Genomic DNA, 22,184 nt, shown 5'->3' with positions numbered 1-22,184 from the left:
GAGGCTTAAAACTCTGCTGTTTGTTGTTACTCTTCACATTGCTCAGAACCAGCTTTTCCTGTGCTATCTGGCTAAATCTTATCTCTGCTCACTTAACTGCATTTAACAGTGAGGACAACACAAGGAAGAGGTTAAAAGAGGCTGTAAGAATTTAGGTTTTTAGAGATTATTTATGCAAATTGGTTGGAAAGAGCTGAGCATCAGATTTAAAACTTAGCCCTGGGTGTAACAGTCCTGTTTTCAAACCAAATACAGGTACCAGTTAATTCCAGACCTTGTGCTCTTCTGACTCCAGATAGCAAACTTTGTCTGAGGTATTTCAAAAAAGGAAACTAAAGCATCAGAAGTGATAGTTTTAAGTAGCTGCTGAGCTGCCAAGACCTTCAGAAGATCACTTTGCTGCTTTTACCAGGGTAAGAATTAGCACAGATTTCAACCTTAACATGCAAAACCAATCCATCTTCAAGTAGTAAAGAATCTGAAACCAAGTGCATGTTTCTTTGTGCAATTCTGGAAACAGCTTAGGAACTAGGCATGCAGTTATGTCATGTGTTAGGCAGTTTTATACTGGGAAAAGAAAGGAAACTTACACCCCTGTTTGGGAGAAGGTCATAGCACAAATCAGCTCCCAGAGGTGCTGCACAAGTGTGAAGCGAGAAACTAGACTTGGAATTTTGCTGCTCACAGAAGCATTTAATAAGTAACAAGGAGTGGTTTGGTCAGGTAAGCTGTAATTGGAAATAAGCTCCATGCAAGGATATATTTAATTAGACAGTGGTGGTCTTTCCTTAAGACAAAAGATGGAAAATATTTTCTTTATTTAGTACTGTATTACAAAAATGTCTCAGCAGGTGCTACTTTCTCCTCCTTAAGTGTCCCTCTGAACTTTTACCTGCTCCAGAAGGGAGGGATCCAACATGAAATTCTAGCACAGCTTCAACCCTGAGAGCTCTCTGGCCTACAGGATTATATCCAAGATTACAAATATCAGGACAAAGCCTAGTAACTATCAAGCTTATCTACACATTACTTTCCTATCTATCAACTTGTCTGGGAGGACCAATAGGCTGACAAGTGCCTCATGTCCAATCTCATGCCCAGCTGGAACATGAATGAACATTATCACCATTACCAAGTACCCTTAACAAGTTAAAAAGGGAGTTAGAAACCTGGATTTTTCTGCCTGGGTTGTAGAGCATGCACCCTTTCTCAGGTGTGCTGAACTTTGCATTTAGGCTAGCCCAAGACTAATCACAGTTTAGCCAATGCTAAGGTCTGCGTAGCTTAGGCTGTCCAGTGAAAACCAACTTTGAAACAACAGAAATACGTGGCAGTAAGTTGCATTGAGAACTTGCACTGCTTGTCTCTGAGCTGATACCTGCACATAAATGAAATGAGGAGTCTGAGAAACAAAGCTGCTCAGGATGCTGTCACAAGTTTGCATTGCAGCCCTTCTTCAGGGCCTGCTTGACTTTGCTGTGCATGGAATTACACAGCCAAGTGCTGGAGCTGCAATCTGACTTTGGGCAGCCAGAATGAGAGGAAAGAAGATGCTGCAGGAGTGAGTTTCCTGGTGGTTTCTCAGCACATGGTCCAAACAGAAAGCCTTTTTAGTATGAGGAGCTACTGAAATGGCTCTCACTGTATCTGAGAGATTGCGAGTTCAGTCAGTAGCATCAGCACTCCAGGCAGGTACTGGCTGTGTAGAATCTGCAAGAAAGAGAAAAAAACCTGTCAAAGGAACAATTGCAGTTGCCAGATTTCCACACCCTGAAGCCCTGGTTGGAAGGAAACTACTAAGTGTTCTGTGTGTTTATTCAGCTGCTCTGTTGCTGCTTTACTTTTCCCGTACTGCATGAGACTTGAATTCTGTCCCATTATGAAAAGCTGTAACTGAATTTACACAGCACACATTCCACAAGAGCACCCTTCAGAAAGTCTGAGATATCTCTGTGCACTTACCTGCAACAGAAAAAGTTGTTTCAGACAGTTTTAAGCTATTACAGATAAAAACAAGCAATGTGCTCTTCATCAGAGGGTAAATTTAAACAACTGCATTTACACAAACTGTTCTTTAACTCAGAAGTAAATATTGTATTGCTTGAAGGATTAATGTTCTGTGGTTTGAAGGATATTGAAGGTAGAAAGATCAGCACCTTTATGAAAAGGTTTACATGTGAAGGAGTCTTCTGCCTGTGTCTTAATAACTACAGTACTAGAAAGCTAGTAATGTTTTTGAAGTTTGGGATCTTTTTAAGTCCAAAATGAGGTTTTCTATGGCCTGAGAAACTTTCCTGTTCATACCACAGCTAATACACCTATTTCTGCTGCAGGCAAGTAGCTTCTGCTGCAACACAGTAATAAAATGCTGTACTGGCAGCTGCCCCACCTCTAAAGCTAAATATGACTAGTAAAAGCTGAGGGTTTATCAATTCCTTGTAAGAAATCACGCAAAAGGAACAAAAGACCTTCAGGTACAGCTATTTTATTTGGCCAGCATTAGGACAATCTAAAGGCCTCACCTTTACAATCCCATCACAGTGTGCCGAGGCAATCGCCGTGGAAACCTTCACCAGCTTGGCAGCTGACAAGTGGATCTTGAAGTGCCTGTGGAAGTGGGCGTAAAGGCAGTCCATGAAGACATCCACCTCCTCTTGGGTGATCTCTCCTGGCGTTTTTTGCACCGTGTCCCACAGAGCTTTGGCGTCCTCTGGGTGGATGGCGTAGGAAATATCCAGGGGCTGCGACAGGCGGGGCACGGAGAAGAGCAGTTCCACGGCAGAGGCAGCTCTGTCCAGCTTGCAGCCGGCCCACATGGCCACCATCCAGCTGAGGTTCAGCGGGCTGATGGCCAGGCGGCGGAAGCAGCAGTCGAAAGTCTTCTGGAACCAGCTGCCAACCAAGGAGGTGTAGCTCTCGGCCCCGTGGCTCAGGAACAGGGGCAGGCAGGTGAAGTGCTCCGGCACGTTCTCGGAAAAGTCATCTCCAAACACGGAGCAGAACCAGCCCATCCACACTGGTTTATCCTCAGAGTTCTTGGAGGAGGCTCGTGACCTCGAAGAGAGCTGAGATGGGGAGAAGAAGCATTGCAATGCTGCTGTACTGGTATGGCTTTTTTTTTTTTTTTTTTTTTGGTCAGCTAAAAACAGATATTGATTTAAAGTTTTAAGACTTTTTTTAAAAGTGGCTTTTTTTTCCCCTTGTGTCAAACACATACAATTATTCAGTCTATCCATGACATCCCTAAAAGTTGAATGCAATTCTGTTGAAAACAGCAGAAAAAGCACTTCTAAATTCCTTAGGAACAGTCCTGAGATCTGAGTTTATGCTGCTTAACTCCCATGGTACATCCTACAACCACTGACACAGTGAACCTGACACTTCAGTAGCACATTTCACTCGAAGCAAAACATTTCAGAAATATTAATTAAGCTCTGGCCAGGAAGTGGGATTATGCTTTATCCAGGAAAAAAAAAACCCATCCACGTCCTGGCAGTAAATTAATTACTGAACTGAAACATCAGAGATTGCTCTGTATAGTCATACTCTGATGCTGTTAAAAAGTTGAACTCAAACTTGCTCTTTAGTGTATGCATTGCTTTGGGGAGATCACAGAATCAATTAGGCTGAAAAAGACCTCTGAGGTCATCAAGTCCAGCCTGTGACCAAACACAACCTTGTCATTAGACCAGGGTTTTGACTGTCACATCGAGTCTTAACTTAAACACCTCCAGGGACGGTGACTCCACCACCTCCCAGGGCAGCCAATTCCAATGTCTAATCATCCCTTCTGTAAAGAAATTCTCCCTAATGTCCAACCTAAACCTCCCCCGGCACAGCTTAAGACTACAAACGTTCAGTTCCAGTTAAAAACAGAATTCAGTTTCATTAAATCACAGTGGATGCCCCAGTAGCCATTCCACGCAGCTAGGGTTTAACTTCGGCGTTTTCTCTCAAGACAGAGCGTTCACAAACCAGCCCCCTCACCTGCACGAGGAGGGCAGCCTGGTCCAGCTCGCTGCCCCTGAGCTCGGCGAGGCTGGACAGGGCCGCCTTGATGTCCAGCTCGACGCCCACCTCCACGGCCAGCCCCTTGTGCTTCTCGGCGGCGATGAAGGCGCCCAGCTGCCGCGCGTAGTCCCTGAGGCGGGCGCGGCGGAAGCCGTACAGGGGGGTCACGCTGTACAGCGTCCAGGCTTTACGCAGCAGGAACGCTGTTTTCTGCGGGTCCGCCTTTTCCTAGCGGGAAACAAAAGAAAAGGAATAAGGTTAAAGTTCGATTTACAGTTTGCTTTTGCGGCGCGGCGCGGCGCGGCTGAGGGGACACCGAGGAAACACGGAGGAGACACGGAGGCGGCGCCGCCGCCCGCGCCTCTCCTTACCTGAGAGCACAGCGCTGGCACAACGAGGCGCCCGCTGCCGCTGACGCCGAGGCGGCCATGGCTCCGTCCGAAGGGCAGAGCCCGGGAGAGCCGCCTGAGGCTGGGCAGAGTCCGCACTGCACCGTCCTCCAGCGCCTCCTCCGCCATGGCCGCCGCGGCCCGCCCGCGCCGTTCGAATTTCTTCCCGTCGGCCCCCGCGCGGAGGGCGCGCCCTTCCGCCATTTTTGGGGCGGGCGGCACTGAGGGAAGGAGGCGGCCGTGGTTTCCTCTTTTTCCCTTTTCCCCTCCGGAGCCCGGAGTTCTTGTTTTTCACTTCGCGCAGGTCTGTGGCGCTCCTCCCGTGTGTCCGGCTGAGGGGCGGCTGCGGGATGGCGCTGCCCCGGCTGCTGGTGCGAGCGCTGCACCGGGCGGCCGCTGCCGCCGCACCTGCGGCTCCAGGTGAGGGGGAGCGGTGCTCCCATCCCCTCGAGATCTGCGTGCCTTTTCTCCCGGGGTACAGGTCACGGTAGTCCACGCAGTCGAATAATATCACAAGTTGTTTTCCCTGTATCACTTTATTAAGTGTTGTTTCTAAATCTCTTAATTCTAAAGGCTGTCATGAAGAATTATTTATATATGTCCAGGTAATGGCATCCTTGGGGCTTCTCCCGAAGCTGAGCCTTGCGCATTCTGTAAGTGGTGTGCTTAGGCCGTGATTGCAGGCACGCGGGGCTCTGTGCACACCTTTCTGTAACCATGGTTAAGGCCTTCTTCCAGTTGTTTCAGGCAGGACCTGTTCAATTTACACCTGCGTGGTGGCTGTTCTCCATGTGTATTGAATTCTTGGTTAAGCCCTGTTCTGCTGTGTCACTGCCAGGAACTGCAGTGGCAGAACAAGGGGGAATGGCTTTGAACAGAAAGAGGGTAGGTTTGGGTTGGATATTGGAAGAAATTCTTCCGTGTGAGGGTGGTGAGGTCTTGACCCTGCTGAGAGGAGCTGTGGCTGCCACATCCCTGGAAATGTCCAAGGCCGGGCTGGGTGGGGCTCTGAACAACCTGGGATAATGGAAAGTGTCCCTGCTCGTGGCAGTAGAGGGGAATGAGATGAGCTTTCCTTGAAACCCAAACTGTTCTATGATTCTAGATTTAAACGTGGAATTGTTAGAATCCCTCAGGATTGATCTGTGATTTTTTTTTGCTTCTCTTGCTCCTGAAATTTGCAGGGAAACAGTTTGCAGCAAGGCTATGTTCATGTATCTTTATGAACTGAGAAACATAAATAATCCCTGTTTAAAATACATTTAGACTAGTTTAATTTCATGTTATGACATAGCATCTTAGTGCAGATCTATATAAGAAATAACTTATATATATATAAAAACTTTATTGGGAGGGAAAACTATTATTTATTCTGTCTCATCTGTAAAAGCTATGAGAGATTATGTATATATATTTTTTTTTTTTTTTTTGAGACTTCAACAGTTTTGTCACTCGGACCAACACGTGTGGAGAGCTGCGTGCTGCTCACGTGGGCCAGAGGGTGACCCTGTATGGATGGGTTCAATATCAAAGGTAAGTGCAAGCCATGGTGAAAATGGAGATGATTGTTTGCCACATCCAGTCTAAGCTGTGTTTCATCCAGCATGGCTCTCCAGTGATGGTCTGCATGGGTTTTTTGATTTTAGGAGGTCCTGAGTGTCTCATCTTTGAGCAGCTGTGGATAGGGACTCAAGAAAGGGAGATAGGATTATTGCAATGTGGTTGTGGTGATCTTGTTTTTGAAGACACCAGAGCATGCCCCACTGGGCAGTTTTTTGATGGATAATGCACAATGGCAGCTCTCCCTGCTGCAGCTTGAAGAAATCAAGATTTATGGTTCTGGGACTCTCAGTGTGGATTGTTCATGTGGAACTTTTTATAGGACGAGTGCTCCCCTTCTTATGATTGGATTTTGTTGTTGTTGTTTTTATTCCCCGTGAACTTTAGTTTTATTGCTTATTTAATTGTTTTTAGCTGAATTCTGTTTCCCAGCAGGAAAATTCATGTGTCCAGAATCCCTGTTCTGTGTGCATGAAAGTTCAAGCTAAAATCCTGCCTCTCCTGGTTATTTGTATGTTGTCTGAGACTGGTCACAATGTGAAATGAATTGTGCAGGTTAGGTTCAGGTGTGGGAAAAGTGTCCATAATTCAGTACTTGGAAGTGCTTTGGGGTGAATTGCAGGGTTCTAAAAGTGTAGCCAGTTGCCATATGCTTTAAAAAGTATAAACTACTAAATTTGTGAAAAAATGTTCTTCTTTTTGTGCTTTTCATGGATCAGACAAGGCCTCTTCCTGGTTTTGAGGGATTTCCAGGGACTGACCCAGGTCATCATTCCTCAGGATGAGGTAAGTGCTACCAAAACATGAGTCTGTGTTTTTATTTTTCCTTTGGCAGCTTGGCTTCAGCAGCCACTTTGTCAGACTGAGTGCTCTGACTCACAAGGAGATTGTAGTGTCGTGAGAGCCCTGCCCTGACACTGCAACAGAAGCATCAGCGCTGTTTCCCGTGCCTTAAAAGAGTCATTTTGGATTGAGGTGCTTGGCCACAGTGCCTTTGTCCTGTTTTTGGATTCCTCTGAGGTCCTGTCCTCTCCCTGCAGGCACATTCCCACGTGAAGGAGCTGCTGTCCAGCGCCCCGCTGGAGTCTGTGGTGAGGGTCACTGGGACAGTGTCCCCCCGGCCCCTGGGGCAGGAGAATCCGGTGAGGATGGGGTGGGAGAGACTCTCAAAGTTTTTATTCCTTGAAGGAAACACCCCTGGATGGTGGGATTATGGTGGGCTTTGTGTGAGAGCATTGTCAGGTTCTGGTTGTGTGACAGCCCATCCTCAGATAGTGTGAGGTGCAATCAGTGCTGTGTCAGATAACAGGAGAATCTCAGAGCACATTGCAGGCACCCACAAATTAAAGTGGATCCCAGCCCTTTGCAAGGATAATGCTGGCTTTTCCATGCTTTCAGAGTGTGGTGGGAATTTCTTTTGCTTGAAAATCAATCTTGTCATGTTGAATTCCACCTGTTTATTGATTCTGCTGGTCTGCCTGTATAGGAAACAGAGGTTGAGTGCTTTTTTAATGTTCTGCATTCCTCAGCTGTCATTGTAATCAGCTGTAGACTGATCTTTCAGGATTGTACATACAACTGGCAGGTCGAAAAAGAGGACTGTATTTATGATCATAACACCTTTTTGCTACATCTTGTAGATGTCCACTTAAAATCCAGGCTTCAAGCAATGCCTTTCTTTCCTTTATTCATTTCTGGTTTTGTGGGGAGGCTGTGTGTCCTTTCCCCTGGTAAATAGTGAGAGTCCTGCAGGATAAGTGAACTTTGCTGTGCCTCAGTGCTGTGTGAGGGGAGCTGCCTGCCCTCCCTCGGGATGGAGTCAAAAGAAGACCAGTTCTGAGAAATGGTGTTTAGAACTGGAAATTCTGAGAAGTTCCTCATATTTGCCTTTTTTGACTCATATTAAGGGCTGCTGCTGCTCATGCTCGCTGAAACCCACACTGTGTGGTTTTGCTGGGGCTCTTGTGTTTAGAGACCAGTATGCTACTGGGAAAGAAGCTGCCAACTTTGGTGAGGTCACTTGTGTTTCTCTGAAGAGAAGGGAAATCTGGAATAAATCTGTCCTTGGGAGATGCTCTCTGATTTATACACTGTGTTAGAAGGCAGGGAGGGTAATCACATTGCTTCTTTTTTTCCCTTAGATCATCTGTGAAATACCTTTGTCCAGCTGTTATAGTTTTTTTGCCTTTTTGTTCTAGAAAATGCCAACAGGGGATATTGAAGTGAAGGCAGAGACTGCAGAGATCCTAAACTCCTGCAAGAAGCTGCCTTTTGAAATCAAGGATTTTATCAAGGTGTCTGTGTTTTTCTTATCAAAGTGGTGGCTTTTTGTTAAATTGGGAATTTGCCCAGGGTGGTGGTGGCAAAACACCTGAGAGCCGAGTCTGGTTCTCCCCACTTCACTTCAGAGGAATGATGGTATTTGAAACAGGGGTGCTGTTTGTTTGCTGGGAGGATTTATTTCCAATTAGCTTGAATGATTCCAGATTTCAGGAAAAACTGATGGTAAAGGAAAGAGTGAAAGAAATAGGGCTAAGCTGGGTTTTTTAAGTGTGAAATGAGGCTGTTTTATTTGACTCATGGAATCACAGAATGATTTGGGTTGGAAGGAACCTTAAAGATCATCCTTTTCCAAACCCCCTGCCATGGGTAGGGATGCCTCCAGGTTGCTCAGAGCTTCATCCAGCCTGGCCTTGAACACTTCCAGGGATGGGGCAGCCACACCTTTTGTGGGCAGTTTGGGTCTTTGTTTCAAGCAAAGCCATATTTGTGTGGGTTGTGCATAACGGGCACATTGTGGCAACCAAGCACCGTCCCTTTTTTAGCTTCTCTTTCTCTGTGGCTTTAGGAGCACCTTGACTGGACGTGCAGTTTGAATTTTGTCCCTTAACCCTGACCCTCTCTCCTCCCCAGAAGTCGGAGGCCCTGCGGATGCAGTACCGGTACCTGGACCTGCGCAGCTTCCGGCTGCAGTCCGCGCTGCGGCTGCGCTCTCGCGTGGTGATGAGGATGCGCGAGTACCTCTGCAACCTCCACGGTGAGGGAGCTGCTTGGAGCAGCAAACATTCCAGCTCTCCCTGCTGCTTTTTCCTTCTGCTGGCAGAGGTTCCTTAACCAACTTGCTGCTCCAAACTGGTCACGCTTAATAAGGACGTGTTTGCTTCTGGTGGGGTCTTTAGTGGGATGTTGGCAGGCCTGAAAAAGCTGCCCACAAAAGTTGTGGCTGCCCCATCCCTGGAAATGTTCGAGGCCAGCTTGGATGAAGTTGTGAGTAACCTGTTTCAAATTAGCTATTTCCAATGAGAAAAGACTCTTTGCAGGTAGTTGCCTTCTTTTGATCACCCAGTTGAGGCATGTCAGAGGGATGGATTTTGTTTAGGGATTTTGCTTCTCTTAAAATCAGGAAGTGCTTTTTGGAAAATCATTGCCTGGTTCAGAATAGATAGAGAATTAACACATTTTCAGCCTGTTTGGAGTCCTCTGTCATCAGCAGTTCTGGCAGGACATCAGAGTAGCTCAGAGCCTTTAGATCTGTCATTACAGGAATAATTATTGGAAGTAGTAAAGTGTGTTGGTTTTGGAGAGGCTCCATGGTGTGCTACATGACCTATTTTGCTGACTAACCCTATTCTAGCCTACTCTATCATGTTAGTTCTCCCTCCTCTCAGCATATTCTGTGTTTGTTCCCCAGGGTTCGTGGATGTAGAAACTCCAACTCTGTTTAAAAGAACCCCAGGGGTATGTATGTGATGCTTTTGGCCTCCTACAGCTGCACAGTCAGGGCTGAATCATTTCCAGTTGCCACTCAGCCTTTGTTGCTTTTCCCTTGCTAAATGACAGGTTGTGGAATTTCTGATACCATCCACAGATCCTTTTAAAAGTAGAGGGAGAGAAAGGGGAGAGGTGATAACTCATGTCTTAATTTTGAACCTTCAAACAAGATAAGCTTCTGCCTTGTAGAGCACATGTTGAATGCAAGTCTACCCTGGGATTATAAACCCAAAAAACTTTGAAGCACTGTCTTTTCAGCATTTATCTCTTAACCAGTAGGTTATTGTAGAGATCATACTCAAGTAAATTTAGTTTCTGATCTTATATTAGTTTTTTTCACTTAAAAAATAGTCAGAGAGAAGAGAGCTGTAGCTGAGGAATTGTTGATGCAGCTGGCCTGGAGTTCTTGCATTTAAACCCCAGTCTTGGATGGTCTGTTATGCATTAGTCTCTCAGAGAAGAAGGTAGAGAATTCTCCTTTCAGATATTTTGGACCAAGTTGGTTAACAAATATGAAGTGTAGTGTACAAACAGCCATTTCCTCAATTGTGGGATTTCATAATGGGAGAAAAGGGTCCTTTCCTCTTGCAGTTCCAGTGTTTGCTCTGTCAGGAATCGGGGCCACTTACTTGCTGAGCTCTGTAAATTCTCTTTCTGATGCCAGGGAGCCAAAGAATTCCTTGTGCCCTCGAGGGAAGCGGGCAAGTTCTACTCTCTGCCACAGAGTCCTCAGCAGTTCAAGCAGCTCCTCATGGTTGGAGGCCTGGACAGGTAAGAGTTCCTTGGACCCCTGTTCTCTGCATCTCCTGTCTAGGGTTTGATTGCTTTATTTGTGAAGTTTAGAAACTTCCCTGAAAAAACTCACTGCCAAGAATTTGTGTCTTGAAGACGGATCCTTAAATACTTGGGACTTTATAGTCAGATGAAATGTATCCTTCTGGAAAGCTGATTACTGCTATGTTAAATGCAAACCTGATCTGAAGCAGAGCCTACCTGAAGGGCAGAAAATTTAATGTGTGATGAAAGCTGCTCCAGGAGTAACCTACAGAGCTAACTGAGGTGGGGCTGGGCAGCTGAGCATGACTGAGACAAGGAAAGGCATGTCAGGGTGCCCAAGTGCAAAGCCTTTAATTGAGCTTACTTCTCCACATCGAATGGATGGACAGGGAGACAGACAATTGTTCACACGGTGAGCTGCATGCCAGGTTTGTCTGAGAGTTTTGCATGGCTGTTAGGAGAGTCCTGGAGTGGAGTGGAAGGTGGAATAAAGAGGAGTGTGCTGCCCTTGGAGGACAGCTCACCTGGCAGTCTCCATGTGCCTCTGGAACATACGGCTGGAGATGGATGCAGCTGCTGATAGAGTTGCTTCCACTCAAAATTCCATTCTTTTGAAGGGATGGGAACAAAGATCATCTGCTATAGGAACAGAGCCCTCTCTCTCTGGTTTACTTCTTTTTTTCTCATCTTTTGTATGGTCAATTCTATAGCCACAGTTGAGTTCAGGATACTTGAAATCATTATCTAAGTCAAAGTGTCACTGCAGGTACTTCCAGGTTGCTCGCTGCTACCGGGACGAGGGTTCACGGCCTGACAGGCAGCCAGAATTCACCCAGGTAACCAGCCTCTGCTCCTTTGCTCCCTGCTCCTCAACCCAGGTGGCTCAGAGCTGTTTTCCCTTCTGGAGGCTTAGTCTGTGCTAGTCTGGTGCTGCTTTGGTGTTTCACAGCCCTTGGAAATTGGAGTGGGATGAGTGCGTGGTTCCTGTCCTTGGCTGGCCGCAGTGCCCCAGGTGCAGATGTGGGAATTACGTTGCAGGAGTGATTTTACTTTGATGATACAATCTCCTCCTCCTGCTAGGTCAGACATCCCATTCCTCAGCCTTGAAATGCCAGGCTGAGTTAGCCTGGTTCACTCAAGGCTGCATCTGTGTCCTTGTCATCCTTACCTCATTCACGCTCTGAGGAGGTTGTTGCCTGAGTCATCAGCCTGGAGGGTGATCCTAAGCACGTTCCTGCCCTAATGCAGTCATGCTGTGATGTCATTTTGTGCATTGTTTCTTGTTTTGCTGGCTTTGTACTCACAAGCAGCACTGTGAAAGCACAACCTGTAGCTAATGTGGAATTCCCCCCCTCTTCTCTGTTTCAAGATAGATATAGAGATGTCGTTTGTAGATCAAGCTGGGATCCAGAGGCTCATAGAGGGCCTCCTGCAACATTCCTGGCCTGAGGAAAGAGGCTCTATTGTGACTCCTTTCCCTTCCATGACATATGAGGAGGCACTGGCTGAGTATGGGACTGATAAACCAGACACTCGCTTTGGGATGAAGGTGAGGGTTTGCCCGTTGGAAGCTTGCAGCTTTTCCTTTCAGTGTTTTACTAACCTTTGGATCGTGCATACATGGTTGGCTGGAGTTTTGAGTGCTGTAATTTACCCAAGGTGCCTGTCCCATTGTTGCTGCTTTGTCCAGTCTGCTGAAGAAGAGAGGATTTAATCAGATGACTGTGAAAAATACATGTTCTAATAAAACTTTATTTTAAAGGTGATGTAGTGCTAGGGAGCAAGGCATCTTGACTGTTTTAGGAGCAAAAGCTTCTAAAAGGGAATAGTGTGGAAGGTGTTAAGACACAGGTGCAGGAATTTTTGCTTTGTATTCCTACCAGCAGTGCTTTTTCCTGTGCTCTCTCCTTTGTCAGATCGTGGATATCAGTGATGTTTTACGAGGATCAAACATTCACTTTGTGCAGAATGCCCTCAGTTACCCACATGGCTCCATCAGAGCCATTTGTATCCCTCAGGGAGTGGTAAGTGATGCTCTTACATCCTGTTTATGGTTTATGTGGAATAAATAAAATGCTAATTTGAATTCCTTTGTTGGTATGGAAATGTTCCTTGCTATTACTGGTGCTCTTAAGGGAGCTTGGGATTGGTTGTAATCCATGTTAGGTGGGGCTGAGTGGTGTTAGAATGATAAGGCAACAGGAGTATTTTACCCTTAGGAAGAGAAGGAAAACAATAGAGCTGCAAGATCCTGTGAGGGTAAGGAACCCTCTCGGGGTTTCACCTTGCTTTCTATGACCTTTTTGATGTGCATCTCAATAATAAATTGTGCCTTGTGACAGGAGATTTGTCCTGGTTTAGGGGCTGGGCGTGGCACAGCTCTGGGACAGGCAGAGAAGGGTCAGGTGGTTCCAAGTCCTCCTCCTGTTTGCTTTAGCTACGTTTTTGGGTACAGTTAATGTCTTGTAATGAGAATGTCATGGACCAAAATCAAGGCTGACAATAGATGTGGAAGACTTTTGACACAGCCCTGCATTTTGGCAAGGAAACAGATTTATTTCTGGTTGTAGGCATCTTTGTAGCTTGGACAGTATGGAAAAAACAACTCCTCTAAATACTGAGTTTTATCTGGGGAGCAGAGGGGCCATGGTTTCCCTTGGGATTCCTTTCATTTTGGCACAAAGTGCAAGTTAGTGGCTTCCCACAAGAGGGCACAGAGGTGTTTGAGCAACACAAAAATGGCATCTAGAACACCCTAAACACTGGAGTAGCTGAAAAAAAAAATCAAGATTCTGAGACCTGATGCAGGTCCTCATTTACTGCATGGCTTTGCATGTCAGAGTCAGGCCAGTTGTTTTTTCTCTGTTCTTCCTCCAGTTTGAGCTCTGCATTCCCCATCCACAGTGTGGTGGTGTAACCTTGTTTCTGCAGGCTGGAGGCAGTGATCTGACCCTGCTGACCAGATATGTTTATCTGTGAGAGGGAGGAAAAAATGTAGATCTGGAGGGGTCTCTTCCTGAAAGGAGCCCTCAGAGCAGACACCCAGCCCAGTGCTAAGGACCCTGTCCTGTTCCACAGCCTTCATAAGAACTTGAACTAGGAGCAAAAGAATTGAGAAGTTTGAAACCAGCTTAGTCAATAAATTTGATACCTAGTTAGGATTTCCAAGCTGATCTTTGCTGTGTCTTCTCTTGCTCTTTCCCCAGAGGTATCTTACAAATAAAGACTTGGAGTCATTGAAGGAGTCTGCAAAATCCCAGTTTAACCAGGTGAGACAGAAACTCTTCTGAGGCTTTGGGAAGGGTGAGTGACAAAGAGTGATACAGGCAGAGGGAGGTAGGAGAGCAGTTTTTAGTAGCAGATAGTCAGTCTGAGCATGTAATGCTTCAAGTCAAGAGAGGGCAGCACTGCACTGAACATACCCTTACCTTTCTCCAGGAAATCCTGGAAATTATCTGCAGACCTGATGGAAGCTTGAAGTCTCTGCTTACCAAGTTCCTCGGTGAGAAGGAGCAGTCAGAGCTCATCCAAGCACTGGACATGCAGGAGGGTGATGTGGTGCTGCTGGCAGCTGGAGAGCACAAGCAAGTGGTAGGAGGCATTTCTTGGGTGGCTCTGTGAGTTGAATGTTGCTCATGATGGTTTTGATGTTATCTGACCTTAGTCTGATTCTTCTTATTATTAAAATAGGTCATCATCTAATTTTCTGTGTTCTGGAACGGCAGCTATAGCAACAGCAGATAAAGCATGAAATGTGCCTATTACTTTTATGGCCCCCAGTCAAATTCTGGGCAGGACTTGTAACTGAAATGAAGGCTGAAATAAAAAAAAATCCTGCAATAAATCAGTGCCTTCTTTTCCTTTAACTTCGTTTTTGAGGCATCAAGCAGATTGCAAAATGAGGTCAGCTAGGTAATTGTGTCTCCCATAAGTGCATGACTTATTAGCAGCAATGGTGAGAGATTCTGTTTCTATCCTTCTCTCTATTCTTGGCATTAGATGTTGCTGGCAAGAATAGAGAGAAATAAAACAATAAAACAATAAAATAAAGCACTGTTTTATTATAAGGTGTCATGCTTTGCTCAATAGCCAACATTTTGTTGTATTCAATAGAGAGAAATAAAACAATAAAACAAAGGTGTCACGTCTTCTGTGCCTTCATTTCTCTGTCTGCAAAGTGTGGATCTTAGATGTGGTTCCCCAGTTAATCCACATGTGTGGAGCTGGAGGGTAGTCTAAGAAACTTCTGGAGACGAAATAGCTGGAAAAACATGGATTTCCAAGCTCCTTACTTGGTCTCTGTCAAAGCCTGGTGCTGCTGCTGCCTCAGCAGGAAGGTGATATATTTCAGGATACAAAGCTAAAGTGTTCAAGGCAACGATGCATTCCAGCTGATGCTGTCTGTGGTGCTTCCTTCATGGAACACTCTTTGCCTGGTGGGTGTTTGAGTGAGTTCCCTGATGGTGCAATGACCCTGTCTCACCTCTCCCTTCTTGTTGCAGTGCTCTGCCTTAGGAGCCTTGCGGCTGTTGAGTGCCAACCTCCTGGAGGCAGCTGGGCTGGCACTCCGTGATCCCACAGCCTTTCACTTCCTCTGGGTGGTGGATTTCCCCCTTTTCCTCCCCAAGGCTGAGAATCCCACTGAGCTGGAATCTGCTCATCACCCCTTCACTGCCCCTCATCCTTCAGATGCCAGCCTCCTGTATTCTGATCCCACAAAGGTAACCAACTTCATGCCTGCCATGCTGGCTCTCTTACAGCTGCTCCCGTGGAAAACCAGGCAAGCAGCAGCTGGGTTTAGTGTAAAAAGTGATGTTGTTTCATGGCACTGACTGCACAAGGAAGATGTAGATATGTTTGAATGAGTCCAGAGGAGGCTGATAAGATGATCAAAGGATTGGAGCACTTCTGCTATGAGGAAGGGCTGGAAAAGCTGAGGTTGTTCATCCTGGAGAAGGCAAGGCTCAGGAGCAACATTAGAGTCCTTTCCAGTGCCTAAAGAGGCTACAAGAGAGCTGGAGAGGCATATTTTGCAGGGGCAAGCAGTGATAGGGCAAGGGGAAATGGCTTTAAACTGAAAGAGGGTAGACTTAGATTGGTATTAGGATAAAAATCTTCCCTGTGAGGCACTGGCACAGATTGCCAAGAGCAGCTATGGCTGACCCATCCCTGGCAGTGTTCAAGGCCAGGCTGGACAGGGCTTGAGGCAGCTTGGGATAGAGGAAGGTGTCCCTGCCCACGGCAGAGGGTTGGAACTAGAGGATCTTTAAGGTCCCTCCCAACCCAAACCATTGTGCGATTCTGTGATCTTGTACATGTCTGGAAGAGATGGCTTCCTGATTACTGCAAATAGCAAGTGTGCCCCAGCAAAAGGAACTGACAGGAAACACAAATCTTATATTCTGACCTGTCTCATTTGCTTCAGGTTTGATAAACCTTTCAAAGGATTTGTTCTCCCACATCAGAGGCTCCCCATGCCTCCAGCAGGACTGGTACCTGAATTGCAATGTACCCCTGAGAGAGCAGTTTTTCAGAGTTCCATGGCTTCACTGCCAGTGCCTTTGGCACCTCTGTGCAGGTTGTTTTTAGGTGCAGCTGTGGGCCAGCCTCACCGAGGTGCCTGTCCCTGTCTCTCTGCAGGTCCGTAGCCAGCACTACGACCTTGTGCTGAATGGCAGTGAGGTTGGAGGTGGCTCCATCAGAATTCACAGTGCAGAACAGCAGCGTTTTGTGCTGGAGAAAGTGCTGAAGGTAACACCTACAGATGACTCTAACGCTCTCTTGGAGATTTAAAAGCACTGATTAATTGAAATATTAATTGCATCTTCTGAAAGAAACACTCATCTTCTCAGATAACTCCTAGCCCTGAGCAATGGATGATTTCATTGTACCTTCATCTTGTGTTGCTAATAGGAAGAACATTGCTTGTCCAGTGACACCTCTTAATGTGATTTTGCAGGAGGACTCCGAGGTGCTTTCCCATTTAATTGAGGCTTTGGAATTTGGAGCTCCACCTCATGGAGGAATTGCTTTAGGTGAGTGATCTATAGTTCTACAGATGCAGATCTTTTTGAGGTTTTTTTGTTTGTTTGTTTGGGGTTTTTTGTTTGTTTGCTTGGGTTTTGTTTTGGTGTGGGGTTTTTTTTTGCATACCAGATCCAGGGAACAAGGCTCATGGTTGTTAGGAAAAGCCTTGCTGCTTCCATCTCTGCAGCAGCTTTGTGGAAAGAAACAGAGGTGTGGTTGCCAAGAGTAGAAAGTTACGGTGTTCCTCCCCAGAGTCACAGCGGGGTTTAGGTAGAAAGCAAGGACATTGGTGGCTCTGAGGATGGTCCTTATCTGCTGATCTGCAAACCCTCTATTCAGTGAAGTTGGGTCAGCTTTGTTCCATTCCAGTGCAGCCAGAGCAGGATCCCTGTGCTGCCTGCCTGGAGGCATGGGACAGCAGTGGCACTTTGTGTTTCACACCCTTCCCCTCTGCTGCCATCTCACTTCCCTTCTCTCCTCACCTGTTTTGCTCATTAATTCAGAAAATGTCATGGTTTGGTTTCTTCCCTAGAACAATGCAAGTTCATGGTTTAAAGAAAGAGGGGAAAACCCCAACAGACCAACAACACCCTCCCTACACTCACCAAAATAAAAAAGCCTACAAAAACAAAGGTATTTTAACCTGTGGTCTTGCAGGTTCTTGATGGTCTTCCTCCATCCAGTCACCCAGAGGCTTTTGTTCCTTTTGAATTCTTCTTAGTAGTTGTAATCCTTCCAAACTGGTTGATGCAGAGCTGTAAGCTCTAAAGCAGAGCCCTGCCAGCGTTCTGCCATTCAGCTGCCCAAGTTCTGTTATGCTGTGTTTGCTGTCTGTGTCCTGCAGCCCTTAGTGTGCCACAGAACTTCCTGCAATATTGAAAAGCTTTATTTTGGTAGACATTTCTGCTCTCGAGGCAAATCTGTTTCTCTGCTACCAGCTGAGATTAATTTTTTTCCTCCCTTACTTGCCTCACTCTTTTTCTTCAAGCTCAGTGATATTACCTCCTCAATCTCTCTGATTTTTCTGACTCAGGGGAGGTAATACAGAGCCATAACTCAAGTGTTTCACCGATTTGTTTTCTGCTTGTAGGACTTGACAGGCTGATCTCTCTCATTGTTGACGCTCCAAGTATCCGGGACGTCATTGCCTTTCCAAAATCCTTCAGGGGACGAGACCTGATGGGCAACGCTCCAGACTATGTCACTCCAGAAGAACTAGAACCGTATCACATTCAGGTTTCCTGGCCTCTTGAAGAAAAAGAGGCAAAGAAAAACTGACTTGACGCCAGTGATGTAAGCTGATCTGAGCAACCAGAGGTGCTTACAGCTTCTAAAGGCCGGGATTCAGTTCAGAAAATATCAGCTGTGGTGGCAGGGTGGGGGACAGTCCAGCTCCACTGTGCTGTGGCAGTTTCAGGATGGAGTGGGAAGTAGATAAGGGATCTTCCTGATAGCAATTCCTCTTTGGGAGGTAATGGAAAGGACATGTAAAAATCAATAGCAAAGAATATAAGTTTAGCATAGGATATTGAGATTGTTTGCTTTAGGGTGTCATATTGGAGGGAGGAGGGGTTCTGGTTTTTCCCAACTCTCAATTTTTACATGTCCTTTGTAAAGTATTCCTCCTCCCATCTGGAGGAGATAGACAGCTTCCCTGGCAGGAATTAAATCATGATCCTCTTTAAATCATGTCAGCTAAGCACTGTGACAGTAAAACTGTGCTGGACCAGTAGCTCTGAACACTGCACAGCCAGACTTCTGTTCAGCCAGCAGCTTGTCTCCTGTTGGAGGATACCAGATCATGCAGAACTTTGCAATGAGGAATTGACACTCAGCTGTGTTTTCCCTTCAAAGGAGAGGGAGAAGAAACATGGATGATGTTTGCAACAGTTGTCCTTGTAATGCTCCTGAAAGAGGTGTTGATCTGTTTTTGGGGCCTGTGGTCCTGGTGCTTCCAGCACAGTCAGGAGTTTGTATGTTTATAAATAAAGTTTACCTGGCAGTGTGGTTTTGCCTGAGTGTAGCTTTGGGCTTTCTCTGCAACAGCAAGCTGTCAGTTTGGCTTTGTGACTCCTGGCCCCTCCAGGAGATGACAAGAAATCTGTGGGAGCACAGCATGAGCCTCTGTGAGCTCTGCCTGTTCCTGCAAACCTGCTGCTGCAGTGGTGAGCGAGGCAGCAGCAAGTTCCTCCCAGGGAACCGATCATCCCTGTCCCACACCAGAACATCCACAGTGCAGGGGTGACTGTTCTGAGGAGAGGTGGAGGTGAAGAAACTGAGGAAAAGTTTCCTTGATGAAGGTGAGAAGATGGTGCAGAGGAAGAAAAGGGAGATCTCCTGTGTCCCAGCTGGGAAGGATAGCAGGAGGCACATGCCAGAGGAAGTGCTGGAGGACAGAAAGAAGACTGCAGTCTGAGCTGATAGTGAGCTCCAGCCTGTCCTGCAGATTGTCAGGTCCTGGTCTGCTCCAAGGGTTGGCCACTCAGTCTCCACATCTGGGATAACATTGCATAGTGGTGTTCACAGTTGTTATTTAAATACTGACCTGTCCTGCTGATAAGAATCAGTAGTGCAGGCAGCTCTTCTTCTTAAGGGTGGTTTTTGGGGTTTTTTGAGTGCCATCCATAGAAAGTGGCACTAGAGCTGACTTGCTGCTGCTTTGCATGTTATAAAATGATGGAGTTACATGTGTGGAAGAAAAATACTTTCTTTGCTTCTGGCATAATTGTTACTTTCAGAGCTCGTTGAATGTTATTTAAAACAAAACACAATGTGAATACAATCCTGGATTTGTATTCACATTCATTTTAGCCAAACACTGAATTCCTTCATTTTTTCCTCATATGGGCTATTCATTTCTATTTGAAATCAATTTATCTGTAGTTAACCATTTTTTTCTTTCCCCGAGTAGAAGCTGTCAGTAATGGAGTGAGGATCAGTTTTCAGAGAGAAGTTGACCTGAAAAACACATCCATAAGCAGATCCATGATAAACTTTATGATCTTTGTGGTTGCCATTCAACTGAGTCTGTGACTTTAAATACAGTTATTTAATTTTTGTTGTTTTTGCAGGGAGGAGAGTCACCCTGGGGCAGTTATACCAGATATTTTTGTTCTGACTTGTCAGTGGTGGTGCAAAGTACAGCCACTGCAGGCTATGTGTTGTATTCAGACTGCTGGTTTAGAGGATGCTGGATTTTCTGATTTCATTTCTTCACTGGTAGTGTGATTAAGATTTGCATGGAACTTGCTTGAGGATCATCTGTGTTCCCAAAGCAGGGATGTCATAGTCTTGTTTGAGGTCATGGAACATAGGAAATAAGTTACTCTCAAAAGTTCTTCACTCCCCCCAGGCTGTTATTTATAGTAACTGTAAACAAAATGTGCTGAACTTTGCTTTTTAATTGTGAAATCAGGAGTAGCGTATTGCTTGCTTAGCACCTGCTTGCAAAGGCAAATGCTGTTTACCTCTGCTGAGTCCCAAATTAGGATTATCCAGTGTTCAAGGGGAAGCTGATGCTCTGGGAGGCTCAGGCAGAAATGTAACCCTGCCTGGAAAATTCTTTTTGAGAGCACTTGTTAAAACATGTGAGCGAGCTGTCTCCCAGCCATGCACATCCCTCTTGTGCAAGCAGCTCTGGGTGCTGGTTGTTTACCCACTGCTAGATGAGGGACTCACTGCAGTTAGAAATAAAAAATGCAACCAAACACCTTGTCTGGGCTGCTGCTGTCCTGCCACAATTAGGTTAAATGTTAAAAGGTGTGTCCCAAATCCAGGAAAACCATTTGAGATTGGATTGGTGAATGAAGGTGGCTTCTAAGACAAGTGTGAGTTTGCCAGGGTTGTGTGAATGTTGCCACAGAGAAGACACTAAGGGGTTTGTTTTTTTTTTTTTTTGTTTTTTGTTTTATAGAGCATTGTGTAAGATTGTGCTTGGCCTTGCTTGTGGAAGCCAAATCTACAGAAAATCCCTGAAACCACCATCTGCTTGGCACACTTTAGCTGCATATTTTGGTAGGAACAAGAGTAGACAGGCAGTACAAAGAAATCCATGGAAATCAGGGCTGGTCATATTGCAGACCAGTATCTCCTGCTTGCTGGAAAAAAAAAAGCCAGCCTGTGTTCCTGAAAAGAGATGTTGAAACCATCACAGACCCCTTGTTGCTTCTGCTCTTTGTTATTTTCCCTGTATCAGACAAACCTGTGGAGAAATGCTTCTCTGTCAGCTGTGCTGGAACATGCCAAATCCTCCTCTGTTAAGAATTATTCTTTAGGTAAGAATGTGAGGTTGAATGTTCCCTGGCACGATCCTGTCCACTCCAGAGAGCTCCACCACTGGCACAGATGGGATGTGAAGATCAGGGTGGGCAATACTGTTGTACAAGGAGTGCTCCAGCAGGAGCCAGGGTTGGATGTGAGGCCTCTGCACTCTTTGACCCCACCTCTTACTGATTTTCTTCTGTTGGATCTGAACAAAACACTGGTAAAATGATTATTCCCCACCTCTAAGAGAACCTACTCTGTATCTGTTTCAATAGATTTGACCAGAACAACCCTCTAGTAAATTTATACTACCCCTTTGTGGAAGCAGAGATCATTTTCTGGTGAAAATATTTGAGTATATTCCCCCTGTCCCTCCTCCAGAACAGGAATGTAGTGTTCTGGTGGGATTCTCATCAGCCAAAGTCTGAGTTGTTATTTTAGTTTAATTTTTTTTTTCCTTAAAAGTTTCCAAGCCTATCCAGAATATTTCAGGTTGGGCCAAGCTGGGGAGAAATTGAAGCCTTTGATTTCAGCCATCCCAGGTGGTTTGGGTGAATTTAGCTGGAAGGGTTTTGTGTAAAGTGCCACAAAGACAGAAAGTGTTCCCAGAATTTAATATGGAGTTTAATCCGGTATTGTGCTGGTATCTCTCTCGAGATTAGCTAAATTACAATATAATTTACCAAATTGCAATGTATCACAGCAGCTTTGTGTAATCCCTTGCTGCAGATACCCAGAGGTTCAGAGTGCTGACGAATTCCCAGTTCTGCTGAAAACAGAAAGTATTATCATTTGTAAAAAGTCAGCTGAAATATGCCAAGAATGGCTTCAGCTGTTTGCAGCTGGATTTGTACCCACTATTTTATCCTGGGTGTGAGCAGGAGGTGAGGCTTTTTATGTTCCCAATCCCAGGAATGCCTCTGCTGCTCTGGGTTCCACCAGCACCTCTCCCACTGTGAGGAAAGGAGCAGTGATGCTGCACTAAATGCAGGCAGCCCCACAAAATGAGTGTCTTGATAAAAGCAGAAGGATGAAGAGAATCTATGCTCTCAGATGTATGGATTTCTATTTTTCCCCCAGTTATTTCTTACCTTTGCTTGCACTGGGGTGTGTTTGGAGCATTCTTGAGTCCCTGTGCTCACAGCAGCAGAACAGGCAGAGACAACCACAGCCACCTAAACAGTGCCAGATGCAAATCCCCCGTGTCAGCTTCACATGACCTCACCTCTCAGAGTCTGGGCTCTGATTCCAGGCTTGTGCTCTAGTTTGTTGTGTTCCTTTGGAAGCATTGTTTCCTGTAATTAAAAAATTATGATTCCATGCAGTCAGCAGCTGTGCCAGGCACAGTTCTGCAGCGAGCAGAGCTCCGTGACAGATACGTTCAGA

At 45.8% G+C, this 22,184-nt stretch overlaps 2 protein-coding genes across 3 annotated transcripts; one reads left to right on the top strand and one right to left on the bottom strand.

Moving 5' to 3' along the window:
• Window positions 1-42: 42 nt before the first annotated feature.
• Window positions 43-4,687, bottom strand: CENPL (centromere protein L). The gene is made up of 4 exons (XM_041420014.1): window positions 4,383-4,687; window positions 3,988-4,239; window positions 2,523-3,065; window positions 43-1,710 (listed from the first exon to the last, which is right to left on the bottom strand). Exons 1-4 carry the CDS (start codon window positions 4,602-4,604, stop codon window positions 1,639-1,641), a joined length of 1,089 nt encoding a protein of 362 aa, XP_041275948.1. The 5' UTR covers window positions 4,605-4,687; the 3' UTR covers window positions 43-1,638.
• On the top strand, window positions 4,609-18,542 carry DARS2 (aspartyl-tRNA synthetase 2, mitochondrial). 2 transcript variants are annotated; one of them, XM_041420009.1, is made up of 17 exons: window positions 4,609-4,820; window positions 5,834-5,933; window positions 6,680-6,746; window positions 7,001-7,102; window positions 8,159-8,254; window positions 8,874-8,997; window positions 9,652-9,698; window positions 10,396-10,502; window positions 11,275-11,344; window positions 11,878-12,057; window positions 12,425-12,532; window positions 13,715-13,777; window positions 13,947-14,099; window positions 15,011-15,229; window positions 16,149-16,259; window positions 16,468-16,543; window positions 17,626-18,542. In XM_041420009.1, exons 1-17 carry the CDS (start codon window positions 4,751-4,753, stop codon window positions 17,811-17,813), a joined length of 1,881 nt encoding a protein of 626 aa, XP_041275943.1. In that variant the 5' UTR covers window positions 4,609-4,750; the 3' UTR covers window positions 17,814-18,542. The 2 variants fall into 2 exon arrangements, with proteins under 2 accessions (XP_041275943.1, XP_041275944.1); XM_041420010.1 differs by lacking the exon at window positions 7,001-7,102.
• The last annotated feature ends 3,642 nt before the right edge of the window (window positions 18,543-22,184 follow it).

This window comes from Onychostruthus taczanowskii, unplaced genomic scaffold (genome assembly GCF_017590055.1).
Source record: "Onychostruthus taczanowskii isolate IOZ18803 unplaced genomic scaffold, ASM1759005v1 scaffold63, whole genome shotgun sequence".
Classification (NCBI taxonomy): Eukaryota; Metazoa; Chordata; class Aves; order Passeriformes; family Passeridae; genus Onychostruthus; species Onychostruthus taczanowskii.
The sequence above is the reverse complement of the archived record's forward strand: the minus strand, read 5'-3'. Positions and strand labels throughout refer to the sequence as shown.

What these genes read in the sequence shown, in the direction of transcription:
- CENPL (XM_041420014.1), bottom strand. Translation starts at nt 4,604, where the DNA reads ATGGCGGAAGGGCGCGCCCTCCGCGCGGGGGCCGACGGGAAGAAATTC. An exon ending in TGCCAGCGCTGTGCTCTCAG is followed by an intron (nt 4,240 to 4,382) that starts GTAAGGAGAGGC and finishes GTTTCCCGCTAG; the next exon opens with GAAAAGGCGGACCCGCAGAA. An exon ending in ACTGTGATGGGATTGTAAAG is followed by an intron (nt 1,711 to 2,522) that starts GTGAGGCCTTTA and finishes TCTTTCTTGCAG; the next exon opens with ATTCTACACAGCCAGTACCT.
- DARS2 (XM_041420009.1), top strand. Translation starts at nt 4,751, where the DNA reads ATGGCGCTGCCCCGGCTGCTGGTGCGAGCGCTGCACCGGGCGGCCGCT. An exon ending in AAATCAAGGATTTTATCAAG is followed by an intron (nt 8,255 to 8,873) that starts GTGTCTGTGTTT and finishes TCTCCTCCCCAG; the next exon opens with AAGTCGGAGGCCCTGCGGAT. An exon ending in ACACTCGCTTTGGGATGAAG is followed by an intron (nt 12,058 to 12,424) that starts GTGAGGGTTTGC and finishes CTCCTTTGTCAG; the next exon opens with ATCGTGGATATCAGTGATGT.